The sequence below is a fragment of the Polyodon spathula genome, chromosome 14 (assembly GCF_017654505.1).
Source record: "Polyodon spathula isolate WHYD16114869_AA chromosome 14, ASM1765450v1, whole genome shotgun sequence".
Taxonomy (NCBI): domain Eukaryota; kingdom Metazoa; phylum Chordata; class Actinopteri; order Acipenseriformes; family Polyodontidae; genus Polyodon; species Polyodon spathula.
Window position 1 is genome coordinate 4,650,552 of NC_054547.1, and position 13,893 is coordinate 4,664,444.

The 13,893-nt window shown below is 36.5% G+C and overlaps 1 protein-coding gene across 2 annotated transcripts; it reads left to right on the forward strand.

The window, feature by feature from the left end:
• The first annotated feature begins 1,703 nt into the window (after nucleotides 1–1,703).
• LOC121326979 (DBIRD complex subunit ZNF326-like) lies at nucleotides 1,704–10,267 on the forward strand. 2 transcript variants are annotated; one of them, XM_041270686.1, is made up of 10 exons: nucleotides 1,704–1,787; nucleotides 2,709–3,087; nucleotides 3,308–3,635; nucleotides 4,068–4,224; nucleotides 5,146–5,263; nucleotides 5,483–5,630; nucleotides 7,502–7,607; nucleotides 8,721–8,851; nucleotides 9,245–9,340; nucleotides 9,681–10,267. In XM_041270686.1, the coding sequence occupies exons 2-10, from the start codon at nucleotides 2,711–2,713 to the stop codon at nucleotides 9,789–9,791; spliced, it is 1,572 nt and encodes a 523-aa protein (XP_041126620.1). In that variant the 5' UTR covers nucleotides 1,704–1,787; nucleotides 2,709–2,710; the 3' UTR covers nucleotides 9,792–10,267. The 2 variants fall into 2 exon arrangements, with proteins under 2 accessions (XP_041126620.1, XP_041126619.1); XM_041270685.1 differs by lacking the exon at nucleotides 1,704–1,787 and adding an exon at nucleotides 1,816–2,332.
• The last annotated feature ends 3,626 nt before the right edge of the window (nucleotides 10,268–13,893 follow it).

Consider the following 13,893-nt stretch of genomic DNA (forward strand, 5'->3'; position numbering starts at 1 on the left):
AATATAAGTTGAAAGGCTAACTTCTAAATTAAAAAAAAAAAAGTTGGAATATTAATCTGACGTACAAAAGCGTTAATAAATGTATTTTAGTAAAATATGTTATAGTAATTATTCAAGGTAATATATGGTACATGAGCATAAACACACATTTTGTTCTGTTGAAAGTGTTAATGGCTGCTGTGGGCTGCCACCCTTCTGTAGAAAATGCTTGGGGAGAACCCTGTTCTTTCAATATATACATATGCTTTGTGCAAAAAATCTAAGGCGGCACATAACTAGCAAAGTATATCTAATCATGACCAAGTGCAGGAGTAGTGGTTTTCTTATGCTGCATCAGTGATGAAAAAAGGTCTGATGCTTATGCAGCCATTTTCATTTTATTTAGTTGTTACCAGGTCATTGGAAAGTTGTATCCCCAAATATATAATCATCTGCTCATCAAATTATTTAAATGACAGATCCCATAATGTATCTGCTTTCTATACATGGCAAAGACTTGGGTGGTTATGTTACCCATTTACTATCAGTACATTTGTTCTTCATTCTACCCATAAAAACGAGTTTCTTCAATAGTGACTGACTTGTAAGACATACAGAGTTCAATGTGATACCAGTCTGGCAGTCTTTACAGAAGAGCATTTTTTTTTATAGCTGTTCAAAGGCTCCTGTATAAAGAAAACATTGCAATGAAGTATGGTGCATAAGCGCATGTATTATTTGAGTATATATCGAAATTCTTTAAATAAAAAAGACTTTAAAAATAGTATGTGAGCACAAATACAACGTGTTGTTTTTTTTTTGTTCGTTTTTTTTTTGGGGGGGGGGGGGGGGGGGGGGGGGCATACATTAATTGTGTCAATAGTCGTAACAACTGCCATGGCATTCTTTGATGGGGTGATTTGATATCACATGTATAGACAGCATTCTTTCTTCACAAACATCTTTTTAACAAGATACCCCTTTCCTATTGAAAGGTGTGGAGGTGGCAAGTAAAAGGAAATTGTATTCACAATTGTATTTTAGTAATTTAACATGAATGCATGCGGATTTGGACCCCCGTGATTACAAATTGTATTCAAAATGTACTGTGTAGAGATTTTGAACATATTTGTACGCCAAAATCAGACCATAGCACCTTTTTGTATTTTTTTAGTACGTTTTCATGAATTCATGGGGATTCGGTGAAGCAAACTCTAGAATATCAGTATCTTTTTTTGCTGTCAATTGATGCACCTGACAAGTGAGCTCCTGCTATTTGTGGCACTGTGACTGGAAATAATTTAGATACTGTATTACAGATTGCACACTCAAAACGTAAAACACAACAGAATGTAAACTATCCTTTTATTTAATCATTTTGATTGTCTGTCTTTGTGATTGGAAAAGGCGTGCTTCAATTAACTGGGTCCCTTAAACCATAGACGCTGCAAAACACGATGAAAGCATGTTCCAGTCGGAGTAGTTAGTGTGTAGCACACACACACACACAAAAACAACAACCCCAAACAAAAGAAGGATTGGGTTGATTTTCTCAAGTGTTTAAAAAAAAAAAACATTAAGACATACAGTCGTATAAAACCAATAAATCCCCGTTTACATTTGCACGTGTTTTCTTAAAAGTACTAAATACAGTTTGAAGCGCACCTTTAGTCACCATTAACATAGTTTATGAATTTCTCCTACATCCCATAACCCTTTGCGCCGTGACGGAAGTCGACACTGGGAGTGAGTTTGGTTCAGAGCATCTTTACCCAAACACTTCCACCCGAAGATATTTAGCAGCCCAGGTAAGGGCGATGTAATTTTGGTCGTCGGTTCTTTAAGGGTTTTCAGTACAAGTAGTGTTATTGGGATGATTCGTTAAGTTTTTTAACGTAGAATTTGAACTCGGACAGTACCAGTATGAGAACATGTACTTTGATTTTCCAGTGCTCTGTCATAATAGTCATAAGATTTAGGAAAGAAAATCTGTATCGTATACTACTTTGTAAAATAAAGTGCTTCTAATACATTTCAGGCACAGTGAATTTGAACGCATTTTTAAATAATTCAAAAGATACCTTTTGTGTTTGACGTGCGCTCAGTGATCGTAATTCACACCAGACATCATTGGTGGCCTACTGATTCGTTTATATTTCGTGCTGGCTACACGGTCGGTAGGGATGACACCTGTGCCTTCGTTTAAGTAACGTTTCCATATTTGAAGAAACATGAGCCATCCATATTTTATATTGCCTAAGAAGACACCACAGTCAAAGTTGCAGATAAGGAGGACATTGTACTCGGGCTGACTGGCGAAACAGTCGGTCTGCCACCGTACTGCATGACTATGGTAATCCTACTTAAGCAGACCTGTGAAAATATTTAATTATGACGCTGCTATACAAAAAAAACTGAAATATATTTGTACAGTTACATAAAGTTAAAAGCTACATAAGTTTTTTTTTCGTATTTTTGCCAGGACAGTACATCTATTCATTTTTTTTTTTTTCAATTCCTTTGTGTTGCCTCGTTTACTTGGGCTTATCCTTTTGTTCGATTTCTTGGGACAAACACATGGAAATATTCTGTCATGCCAATTTACTAGTGTATTTTTTCTGTTTTCTACTGTTTAATAATTTGTACAAAAATACTTGTAACTCAGTTACAAGTGTCCTGTGATAGCGATCGTTGTCTTTTGAATAATACTTGATCTCTATTATTTTTAGAAATGAATCGTGGCTATTCCAATGGAACGTTTGGTGGTCAGGCACTGAGATCGATTAATTCATATTTCGCGTCTGAACGTGTAACATTTGGTGATCCAACCGAAAGGTCGTTTGGGTCATATGGTTCGTCTGAACGTGAATATTCGAGTGGGCCATCCCAAAGATCGTTTGGGTCATATGGATTGTCTGAACAGGGAAGTTCTGGTGGTCCATCCCAAAGACTGTTTGATTCATACAACTGGTCTGAGCTGGGAAACAGTGGTGGCGCTACCCAAAGAAAGACACTTCACAGTTACGACTCTGATCAAGGAAATGCTGCTCATCCAACACAAAGATTTCTCAGTTCATACAGCTTGTCTGAACGGGAGAATGCTGACAGGTAGCCTTTTTTGTTTGTGGGTGGGGGCTATGGAAATTATTTTAAAATTACATTTCTACCATTTGAAACAGTCGTAGCATATTGGTTTTCTAGGAGAGAATGATGTTAATGATATCCATTATTTACTACTTTTATTAGGCACTGTGTAACACTTTTTAAATATTTTTGTGACAAATCAATATCTGAAAGTTCATCAGTTTTTTTACTGCCATTTTTGCAGGTTTGGACGCAGCGAGTCTTACAGATCTGGGTCTGATAATGGTGGCTTTGGAGGTTTTGATAACGAATATGACAACTCCTTCCAGAATAACCTTGACTCTCATGGAGTTGCTAGAAGCCTGAGTCGTACTGATCATGGCAGGTCTAACTTGGAACCTTCTTACCCAGGTTCAAAGTCAAGAGCTGGGTTTAGGGATGAGGGAAGAGACGGTTACTCTTCCTACTGCACATTTTCTTCACCCCACATGATGCCTGCACCTGTAGGCTCTCGGGGGAGAGAAAGTAGAATTTACGGTCTGGGAGGACCAACGGCATTCAGAGGCAGAGGGGTAAGTAGATTGTATTTAGCAGAGCACTAGTAAATTGTTAGATTTTACATTCTACTTTAAATAACCCTCATTCTCTTTGAAACATTACAAACAAACAAAAAATCCCACTAACTCCTCCTTGGCTCTTCCTTATTTTCTAACAAAGCTGCAGTCTGTTAAATCTGTTTTTGCACCATTGAATTCTGCTTCCATTTCGTGGATTCTTTCTCCTTGCAGCACGCTGACTGCCTGATTTGCATTGGCATGTTTGCTTTTCACAGGATGCTTCAAAGTATCCATGACTTGCATGTTTTTTTTTTTTTTTTTTTTTTTTACTAGTTTGCTTACTTTTCCTGTCATGCAGTATAAGTTTGCAAATAGTCTGTTCACAATTGATGTTGAAACTTTGTTTGCTTAAAAAGATCAACAAATCCAATGTTTCCTTCCTTGCAGCAAATGGGAGACTTCAGGACACCTAGACCTGGAGTATATCAGGACCAGATGACTATTAGGGGAGTAAAGAGGGAGATAAACGCACCCTACAGACCAAATACATTTAACAAGAAACAAAAACTGACTAAACCTTTTGTACCATTTATAAAGAAACCAGGTAAGACATTTTTATAATTGTGTGTTTGTGTGGATGCTTAGCTTTTAAAAAAGTTAAAACATCTCTTACAACACTGATGGCAATGATAAAACATGTCAAGTCCACAAGGGTTTTTTTTAAACTGAATACATGTCAGGCATTGTGTTTTTGTAGGCCAGCCGGTTTACACAAACGTTTCTAAGTGGTCTACAAGTTGCATTCCAGGTTTAAGTATTTATTTTAAAGCAGGCAACTCCTGTTTAATTAGGACAAGTCATGTAGCGTTACAGACATGCATAAGTATGCTGCATGTTACTATATTAATCTTTGCAAACCCCAGCAAATCAATCTGTTGTTTGAGGCACACAGATTTATTATTTTTGTATTTTATTTAAAGGAACCTTTTTGCTAAATAAGCACCTGTGTCAATCACTCGGCATGTTTTTACAACATGTAACATTTCCATTGTCCGGGATGTGCTCACCTGCTGATACAGTAATAGCAGTACTATTCATGGGTTAAAAAAAGGCCTTTTATTATTAGCGGACTAGGTGTAGCAAATGGGTTGAAAAAGTTAGTTGTAGTGGCTGTATGATTCAGTGCTTATTGTGTTGTACTCGCTGGCCACTATCATGTCATTCTGTGATTTCTACAGTAGTTGTAATATTTAATAAACAAAATAAGCCTTTGTATGAAGGTATTCATGAATATGAATGTATATAGATGTATTTATCCTCACACTGAAAGATTCGTTTTTATTATAAGATGTATGCTTTTTCATTTAACAAAAATAAAATTATTTCTTTCCTTGTCTGATATTCCTGGATTATGGAAATATTTTAATTACAATTCTAGCATTTGAAACAGTTTCGTAATATAAAAATATGTTGCATTTAAAATGGTTGCTATTAAATTATAATAGTAAGATTTTCTTTCTTCAAGGGAATAGTGATAGCGCAAACAAAGAGGAGAAAAGAAAACTTGAGACTAAACTTGAAGCCAAAAGAGAGAAGCAAAGACGCAGACGGGAGAAGTATAATTCTAAATGTGGTGGACAAAGGTAGATTATGATTATTATTATTATTATTATTAGGAAAAAAAGCAGGATTGATCCACTTGGATTCAATAACTTGTTCCAGGGGTGTCCTGTCCATTTCCACGGATTGTGAAACTGAAGCCTGGCCAGAATGGTGTTGACCGGTTTAAATGTATTCCTGACACTAGTTCAGTGTTTTACTGTAAAAACATTCATTAAATTAACCTAGAATTTCTGTTACAGGGTAGTATACGCTTGCTCCTTCTGTAAATTCCTGACATCTGATGAGAAGGAAATGGAAGACCACCTCGAAGGCTCTTATCACCAGGAAACGCTGGAAAATATTCGCAAGGATGCCAATTTAGATGAAGTAGTCATTCGTTTCTTACATGTAAGTACCATTTTACATGGCTTTTTTCCTTCATAAGTTCAAATGCTAAAACAGATAACAAAAACTATAAATAACAGTGGACATTTTTTTGTTTGTTGTATTTGTTGATTTGTTTCAAAACTTGATGTTGCAGGGAATAATATTTCAAAACAACATACTCTTTAACTAATAGAGCATTGAACACATGGAATATCACTGTTAAAATTAAATATCCAGATCGTGAAAATCGTATTCTTACTATTTAAAACTGTCTGTTGACCAATTTTGCATTGAAATTAAATGAGACCGACGACTAGTCTTTTATTACACTTGGTCTAGAGCAGGGCTTCTCAAACCCGGTCCTGGGGACCCCCTGTGGCTGCTGGTTTTCATTCCAACCGAGCTCTTAATTACTTAACTAGACCCTTAATTGAACTAGTTTGCTTAATTTGACAATTTTACTTGTTTTCAGCTCTTAAACAGTTGTAGTTAGTTGCTTATCAAATGTTACAGCTAACTTGAAATATGCAACTGTTCATGAGCTGAAAACAAGTAACAGTCCAATTAAGCAAATTGTCAGTTCAATTAAGGGTCTAGTTAAGTAGTTAAGAGCTCGGTTGGAATGAAAACCAGCAGCCACAGGGGGCCCCCAGGACAGAGTTTGAGAAGCCCTGCTCTAGAACAATAAGACTATCATAATTAACATTAACAAAGCATCAGGGAGCTCTGTGAATGGCAGACATTGTTTCAGCATTTCACATAAATGAGAATCGCATACAGGTAAGAAGTAATGTTAGTTATATTTATTTTAGCATACATTATATGCTAGGGGGGTAAATAACAAGAACAGTAACAATCATTATAACAATAACTTTATTTGGTTTTATTGTCCCCTCCCCCCTCTGTAATGAAGAATGACCCAACTTCCAGTTAATGTGTCTTGTTTCATCCAAGCCTTTGCATTTACTTTGTGACTTGGGGCTCAAGGAAGTTGTTAGTGCTGTTTTAAGATGGGGATGGATCCTCACTGACACTGACTCTCGCTGACATGCCTTGCTGTTGAGAAGCATGCTCCAGATTCGAGGAATATAATGATTTCCTGAAGAAGTGTGTTTTGTGTGAGCATGGGGCTGGTTCTTTAGTGTGCATGGTGTGGAAGTCCTAATAAACATGCAGTCAGTCCTGTTTAATGTCACGTCATTTGAAGTTGCTGGTTAAGATAAAATGACGATTAATGGGCGTCAGCTTCAGTAACTGGAATATCATCTGCTGTCACTTTGCATTACTGTCATAAGAAAATTGTCATAGGGCATTGAGATCTCAATCTTTCTGTCCGAAGCCCAGTTGTGTGATGTAAAAACAAATTACTTGCCCATATAAAATCTCTTTTAAGTCTTCTATATTCATTATCCTCCATGATAGGTGAATTTCCCTTGCATCTGGGAAATGGAGGAAGCACTCATCCATCCAAACACAGACATTCCTAATCCAGTTTTCTGAGGGTCTCCGGGTCTGACTTGTAAATTGCATTTAGTGTCTGATTGGCTAGGCTGATAAAGGTTACATCTTTCATTGACATTTAATTGGAGAATTTCAAACTATATGCTAGATGTAGCTCACAATACTAATAGCTGATTGACTGTTTATTTATTTTGCTCTCTACTTGTTCATGATCTTGTGATTTGTAGTTCATATTCTGTATTTAAAAATTGAGCACTTGCACTTCACATCCCCAGCACTGGGAATAGGGAGTCAAACTGGATTACTGGTTCTACAATTTGCATGCTGAACATGTAGAAATATAGACTTTTTTGCCATTCGGAGAATGTGAGCATTTCCTTTTTTTATATTGTTAGCTGTTTGTTTTAAAGTGAAGTTATTTGTCTCCATAGGAATCTATTGTACATAAGTTTAAGAGGAATTTAAAACACAAACTACGGTGGCTCGCTACAGACCCACAGCAAACTTCAGTGCAAACACAAAAGCACGTAATGGAAGGTATGTTGCTACATTTATTTGGAGTGTATGTTTTAAATGTGTGCACCTTTCAGGAAACTTTTATATATTCACTTTTTATATTAACATCTATTAACAGTACAGTATGTAATAGTCATAACTAGTGGAATGATCTTCTCTAATCTCACATAGAAGTCTGGGACTGGTCAGCACTGGAAAGTGGTGTTCATGGTTCATAAATGCCTAGCAGTGAAAAGATGCATCATTATACTTTCTTACATGATATATCATGTTTAGAAATCTGACAGAAAGCACCACGTTGTTCTTGAATGGATAGCTGTAATTTTTGAAAGTTGGAATAAGTACACACTTGTCCTATCATTACATTTTTACCCTTTAGACAAAATAGACCTTAATTTATGACCTTGGCTGTATTTTAAAGTAAATGTGAAAAGTTCACCCAGAAAATGAAGAAAAGTGAAATGTCTACAGTAAATGGAGAACGTTGTAATTAATGGGAATTAAAACATGATTTTCATAATCGTTTTAAGACTATAATCGATCAGTCATTGAGACCTTCTTTTGCTTTTGTTCCTGCCGGTGGTCTTACTAATTAAGGCTTGGGAATTTCCATGAGTATGCTGTTAGTTTAAGTCATGTTGATAACGTTTTATTTTATGGTACGCTTACCTCTTATGTATTTTATATTCTTAGTGGGAGATAGTCATAGACAGCAGTATTTATCTGTGATATCACTTCATTCTTGGCATTCTAGTAATGCTGTTCTGCGGTTGAATGAGCACTGGGATACATATCCGTCCAGTTAAAAGCTTCATCAGTCAGATAATCAGAAATGGCTTTTGGGATTAAATTGTGTAGAACCAATTCATCTTAATTAACCCTCAACATGCAATTTTTACTCAATCCATTTTCCTGTTTGAACATGCGTGAGTGAGTGGTATTTTCTTTACATTTCTTGCACTCAAAGACTTCTTGTTTGCCTTCAGTTTAAATATCACTTCTGATTAAGGCTTGATACATTATTTTACATGTGCACTTTAAATCTGATAATGGGGGGGGTGGGGGGTTGCTATTGTATTGTACAGTATCTCTATGGGCTCCCTCTCTCAGTAACTTTCATTTCTGAATTTGCAGCTGTAACGGAAGACGACTACATGAGGAGAGCTACCATGGTTCACTGCATTGCATGTGATGCCTACATTCCTGCTACCAAGCTCTCTGCACAGGAACATTTGAAATCCACCATGCATCTGACAAAGAAAGTGGTATGTAGTAATTTTTCTTATTCAGATTGATAGAGGGCTGATGGTATGTTGTCAGTTGGCAGTCTCAAACACAATGCCTCCGTGGCCATTCTGGAGAACAAACTTCTAGTTCACAACTACCCTGAGGCAGTAATCATTGAATATCTGCCTATCTATTTATCTGTCTATCAAAATGTAAAACCTTTCACAAGCCACGAATGAAAGATTACAACAGAGTAAAATATATAACCTGACTATAAAAAAATGGCAGAATATTAGCTTTTTGTCTGCCAAGGTGTCCCTTTGCTCCAGTATCTTAATCTGTTGGCAGTATTTAGGGCCCTCGTGTGAATCTTCACAGCAGTTGTTCTTTCATTGTACCTGCTTTTGTATGTTTCATTTTGTTTCCAACAGGAGTATAAGGAGCAATTGAAAAGGGAGCGTGTTTTAGTGGCTACCAGCTTGCTGAACAATCCAACAGTAAAAGAACGTTATCAAAGGTTTGTTAAGGTAAGGTAAGGCATAGCACAGGTTTTATGATCAATGCACTGGAAAGTGGAAAAAAAATTTAAACCACAGCATTTAGAAATGTCACATCCTGAGAGGTGCTGTTAACATGCTAATCCATCTGAAACCAGCCAATAGTAAAATATAACTGTCAGAATAAAATTTGAAGTCCAGTGCATTTTATGAGCCTTCAGTTTACTATGCTGAGTTGGTCTGTTATAAAAGTGTGCGCACTGGAACAAAATTCTGTAACACCTTCATGTACACATATGAACCAAGTTAAGAGGGGCCCCTCTTGTGCTGTTACCTATAGATTTGACATGATGTAACAACTGTGTTTCAGGGCGAGAATCCTTTTGAAATCACAGAAGATGGAGCACAGAGTAATGATGCTGAACTAAATCACCCGACTGATGACCAGGCTTCTGCTGAAACTGTAACTGAGATTAATTGAACATAATGAACACCTTGACGAGAAGCAAACCTTGGTCTTTTAAATGCTTTGAAAAAGCCAACTCTTCACTGTAAATATAATAATACAGACACAGCAGCAGAAATCTGCTTTTTTCCCCCCAGTGTACTTACTGTCTATCTTCTAGTCTGTTCCGCCACACACAGATAAGGATTTTACTTTGTAGTTAACCATCAGTTGCAAAACTACTCGTACTTAAACAGAATCTCCTGCTACTATGCTTATTGTTACTGTTTTATCTAACTGGTTTTGTACCTGTATTGTTAACACCATTCTCTCATTGTGAACAGAACACATTTTGTAATGATATTTTGCTATTTTAAACGGGAGCATTGCATGGTTATGTCATACATTTGAATTTTTTTATTTCAGTTCTGTAAAAATTAAAATGTTCAGCTTCATTAGAAACATTGTCTTTTTATATGAATAACTCTGGACAATAAAAAAACATAAGTAGGTCCATATGCGTATTAATGGGTTGTACAGCTGAGGACTGAAGAGAATGTGAAAGACTTGAATTGAGAAGCCTCTTCATACTGGTGTAAATTACTTCAGGATTTAGTTACACCTTAACTTACAGGATATTTGCAAGTTTCAACTAATTTGTGTCAGAAAGGAAAGCTGAGGGAATTCACTCACCAGTTAAGATTACCTGTATTGCAGTATACAGCATGCCCTAAGATAAATGGCCACTTCTACCTCCGAAGGTGAAATTCCTACACTGCAACAAAAAGGGAAATTATTATCATTGCATTATACCGTCTAACAACTTTTTTACAGTTAAATCCTGCAAAAAGATGCAAAAAGTAATCCATCAATTTAAATCTCTGTGTGTCTAAGAGAAAAAGAGCTGGAATATTCTGATGTCAGAAAGACCATAGAAAACATCAGAATGTATTGAACGTGTGTGTGTGTGTGTGCGTGTGTGCCCGTGTGCCCAGAAGAGTCTTCTCTATCGTCACCTTGGGTAAACTGACTTTTTCAACAGCACTAACAACTTGTGCACAATCACTAGCACCATTTGTGAAGAACCCATTACCAAACATATTTAGCTAGATAGAAATGCTTTATTATGATTTTGTTTTTCTATTATAATAGATCTTTTGAAATCACACCCCTTCTAAAAGTCACTTCAGGGATAAATCAATGATTGCTTACACTAATGGAAGGGCTATGAAAGAGCATGGCACAGCTTTGACTAGGATAGTCTACTGTTAGAGGTCTGCATTGGCTTTCCATCATTGGGCTGGGGGGGGGGTTGGATCTTGTCATTTATTAAGGTCACTGTCACTATGAAATGACAGATGTCTGGCTAAAAATCCCCTGTATCTTTTTGTGAGCACACCAAGTTCAGTGACTGCAATAACTGTATTGGTCTTTAATAACTTAAATTTATTCTACTAAGGCTTCACAGAGGAATCCCATTGCTCCCATAAGGCTCCCTTAATACCAAACTCAAATTTCCTCTGCACTTCTGTCTCCAAATTTAGAGACACCATGCTCCCAGTAGCATTGACCCTTCCATTTTGTTGGCTCCCCTCACCAGCTGGGATATGAAGATGAGATCACTGATCCCAAGTCCCAGGTGCCCCCTCCCCCCAGAGGTGGTAATTGAGCCACTCCTTTGAGCTTCTTCTGCAGGTACAATTGCTGGAGACCTTGTGAGCTCAACCTCTCTAGGAAGTAAATGCATGCTGGATTTTAGACACAAGCCTCTGACAATTGACCTGTTTAGCAACACTAGTCATTTCCAAAAGGTCACCTCCAGGCTAAATAACAAACAAAGACAAGTGAGGGAAGAGAAGAAAAAAAAAGATTGTGAAATCTTGATAAACAACTTATGTTTGCCAATGTGTTCCCTTTCCTTTAAGATCTAAAATATAAATTACAGTTTGAACGTTTGAAACTGTGGATGTGTGTTTTCATGACAGTGTCTCTTATTCCAGTTTCTTGAGATTGAACCTACCGCACTTGTCAATTTATAATGCATTCATTAATTTTCTGGCTTTGCCTTTTACTTTTTCAATAATTATTTAGAGAACATGGTATTCTCTAGTCAGCACGTAGAGGGCACCCAAGCCACAGTTTTAAAAAACAGATGAAGCAGTGCTAGTGCTTTACATTTAAAACTTGTAGATGAAATAAATACATAAGTAACCAAGTATATGCATTATTAATAATGACTGTATTCTGTTGGTAAAATCTTTGCTCTGCCACTGACATTGTATGACCTTTAATAATAACCTTGTGTGTTCATCCCGTCAGAGTATCAAAATGAGTAAAAGCAGAACACACACACACACACGTTATATATATATATATATAATTTGTACAAGCCCCAGCTGATGGTGAATAGCTGAAATAGGAATAGTTGGTCATTACTGCCCATCAAGAGTGTTCTAACCCTAATGCTATCTGACAGATATATTCCACTTATGACAGAGCCAAACTTGCAGAACCCTCACTGAACTCCTAAATACTTAGTATTGCAATCAGTTAAACAACCCCTGGTGGCAATGTTTCCTTTGCACAAACCATTGGGGGGTGGGGTCGTCTAAGACAAGGGCAAAGTTTAGGTATAAAACCATGGCTAATTCTTCTTCTAAAAAAAAAAGCAGGAAAATGTTTTAAGAATTAATCTTTAACAGGGCTTAATTTGCTCTGTTCAACCTTAGAAGAGATTTTTGATACAGGTTTCTTTGTCCGATTCCTACCTACCAAGAAAACCCAGGGGCATATACTGTGTGCATCACCTAGACGTGCCTTCCAACAGTCTCCCCTATCACTGATTTTCCCAGTGGCTTCTTTGTGTAGAAGACTTGAAAGTATTGAAAATAAAATTCCAATTCATTTCAATAGGTAGATGAGTGGTGTGTGTAACTTCTTAATGGAAGTGCTTCAGTGCCACCTAATATATTTAATCTCAAATTACTTGGTATACTTTTACTCCCAATTGAATCACCATGCAGATCATACTGAACAGCAAAGGTAGTTCTCTGTAGAGAAACGTGGTCGACACCTGACAATCCAAGTAGCAAAAACAATACCCCAGGAAGGTATCAAGTGATTCAATCTCTCCTTTGAAAAAAAAAAAAAACATCACACCACTCCTTCGTGTTTACCAACAGCTTATATAGAGATTGCTTATTTTCCATCTTGGTTGTTTTAATTAATGCATGTTTTCCTTAAATTAGCCCTCGGAGGAGCTATATCTAAAATTCTTGTATTTATAGAAGTAATGGGTTGAAAAAAAAATGCTAAACTGAAATAATTATGCAGCCCTAACTCTTTGCTTTGAGAATAAACTGCAAAACCTATGAAATATGAATGTGTTCAGGGTGCAAAGTTAGTTAAATATTTACCTCCCTGTGTTATTCAGCAACCCCAGTAATGACGCTCGTCAACTGCAATAATTGTTCTGCTACAAAACTTTGCACTTCATTTATTGGCTGGTAGTCTGTGCTTCCAGTAAACACTGCAAGTTTGCCAAACACTTAATTTTAATTTCCTGGGAATTGACTAAAAATTGTTTTGTTTTTTAAGGCTTGGTTTAGCTTTTAGGTAGTGAGTAAGTTTTGCTTTGCATTGCTTGCTTCTTTCTCCAATGGACCTTTACTTTCTAAGCAAGTTTTTACTGGGCACTTTGAAGTATTATTTTTGTTGATGAAAGAGATACTGGAGCTGTTAAGATGCTGCGTATCCATTTGGAAGGTTATTTAGTAATTTCCCATTAAAATAAATAATACACTTCACTAATACTTTGCCATTCTTTAGTTAAAGCACAGCCTTTACCTTCCCAGTGTTTTAAAATGGTAGAGGCCTCCCTTTCTAAGGTCTTGCATGCTAATAAAAAGCTCTCCTCCATGCACAGAGAAACCTGTACTCTTTAAAGTTGTATAATGGTCTTCTTGAATATTAATAACTGAACACAAAGTAATTAAAATAATCTTAGCTTATAAACAAATAAAAAAAGAGTTACAATATTAACTCAATCTAAAAATGAATGTTTGATAATGATCAATGTCTATTATTTCTACTACAGATATCTTTTTTAAACAGACAACATTAATTGGGTGCCTCTTAT

Excerpts from the sequence above, each read along its gene's own strand:
- LOC121326979 (XM_041270686.1), top strand. The coding sequence starts at position 2,711 with ATGAATCGTGGCTATTCCAATGGAACGTTTGGTGGTCAGGCACTGAGA. Across the intron at positions 3,088-3,307 it reads GAACGGGAGAATGCTGACAG|GTTTGGACGCAGCGAGTCTT; the intron begins GTAGCCTTTTTT and ends CCATTTTTGCAG. Across the intron at positions 7,608-8,720 it reads ACAAAAGCACGTAATGGAAG|CTGTAACGGAAGACGACTAC; the intron begins GTATGTTGCTAC and ends CTGAATTTGCAG.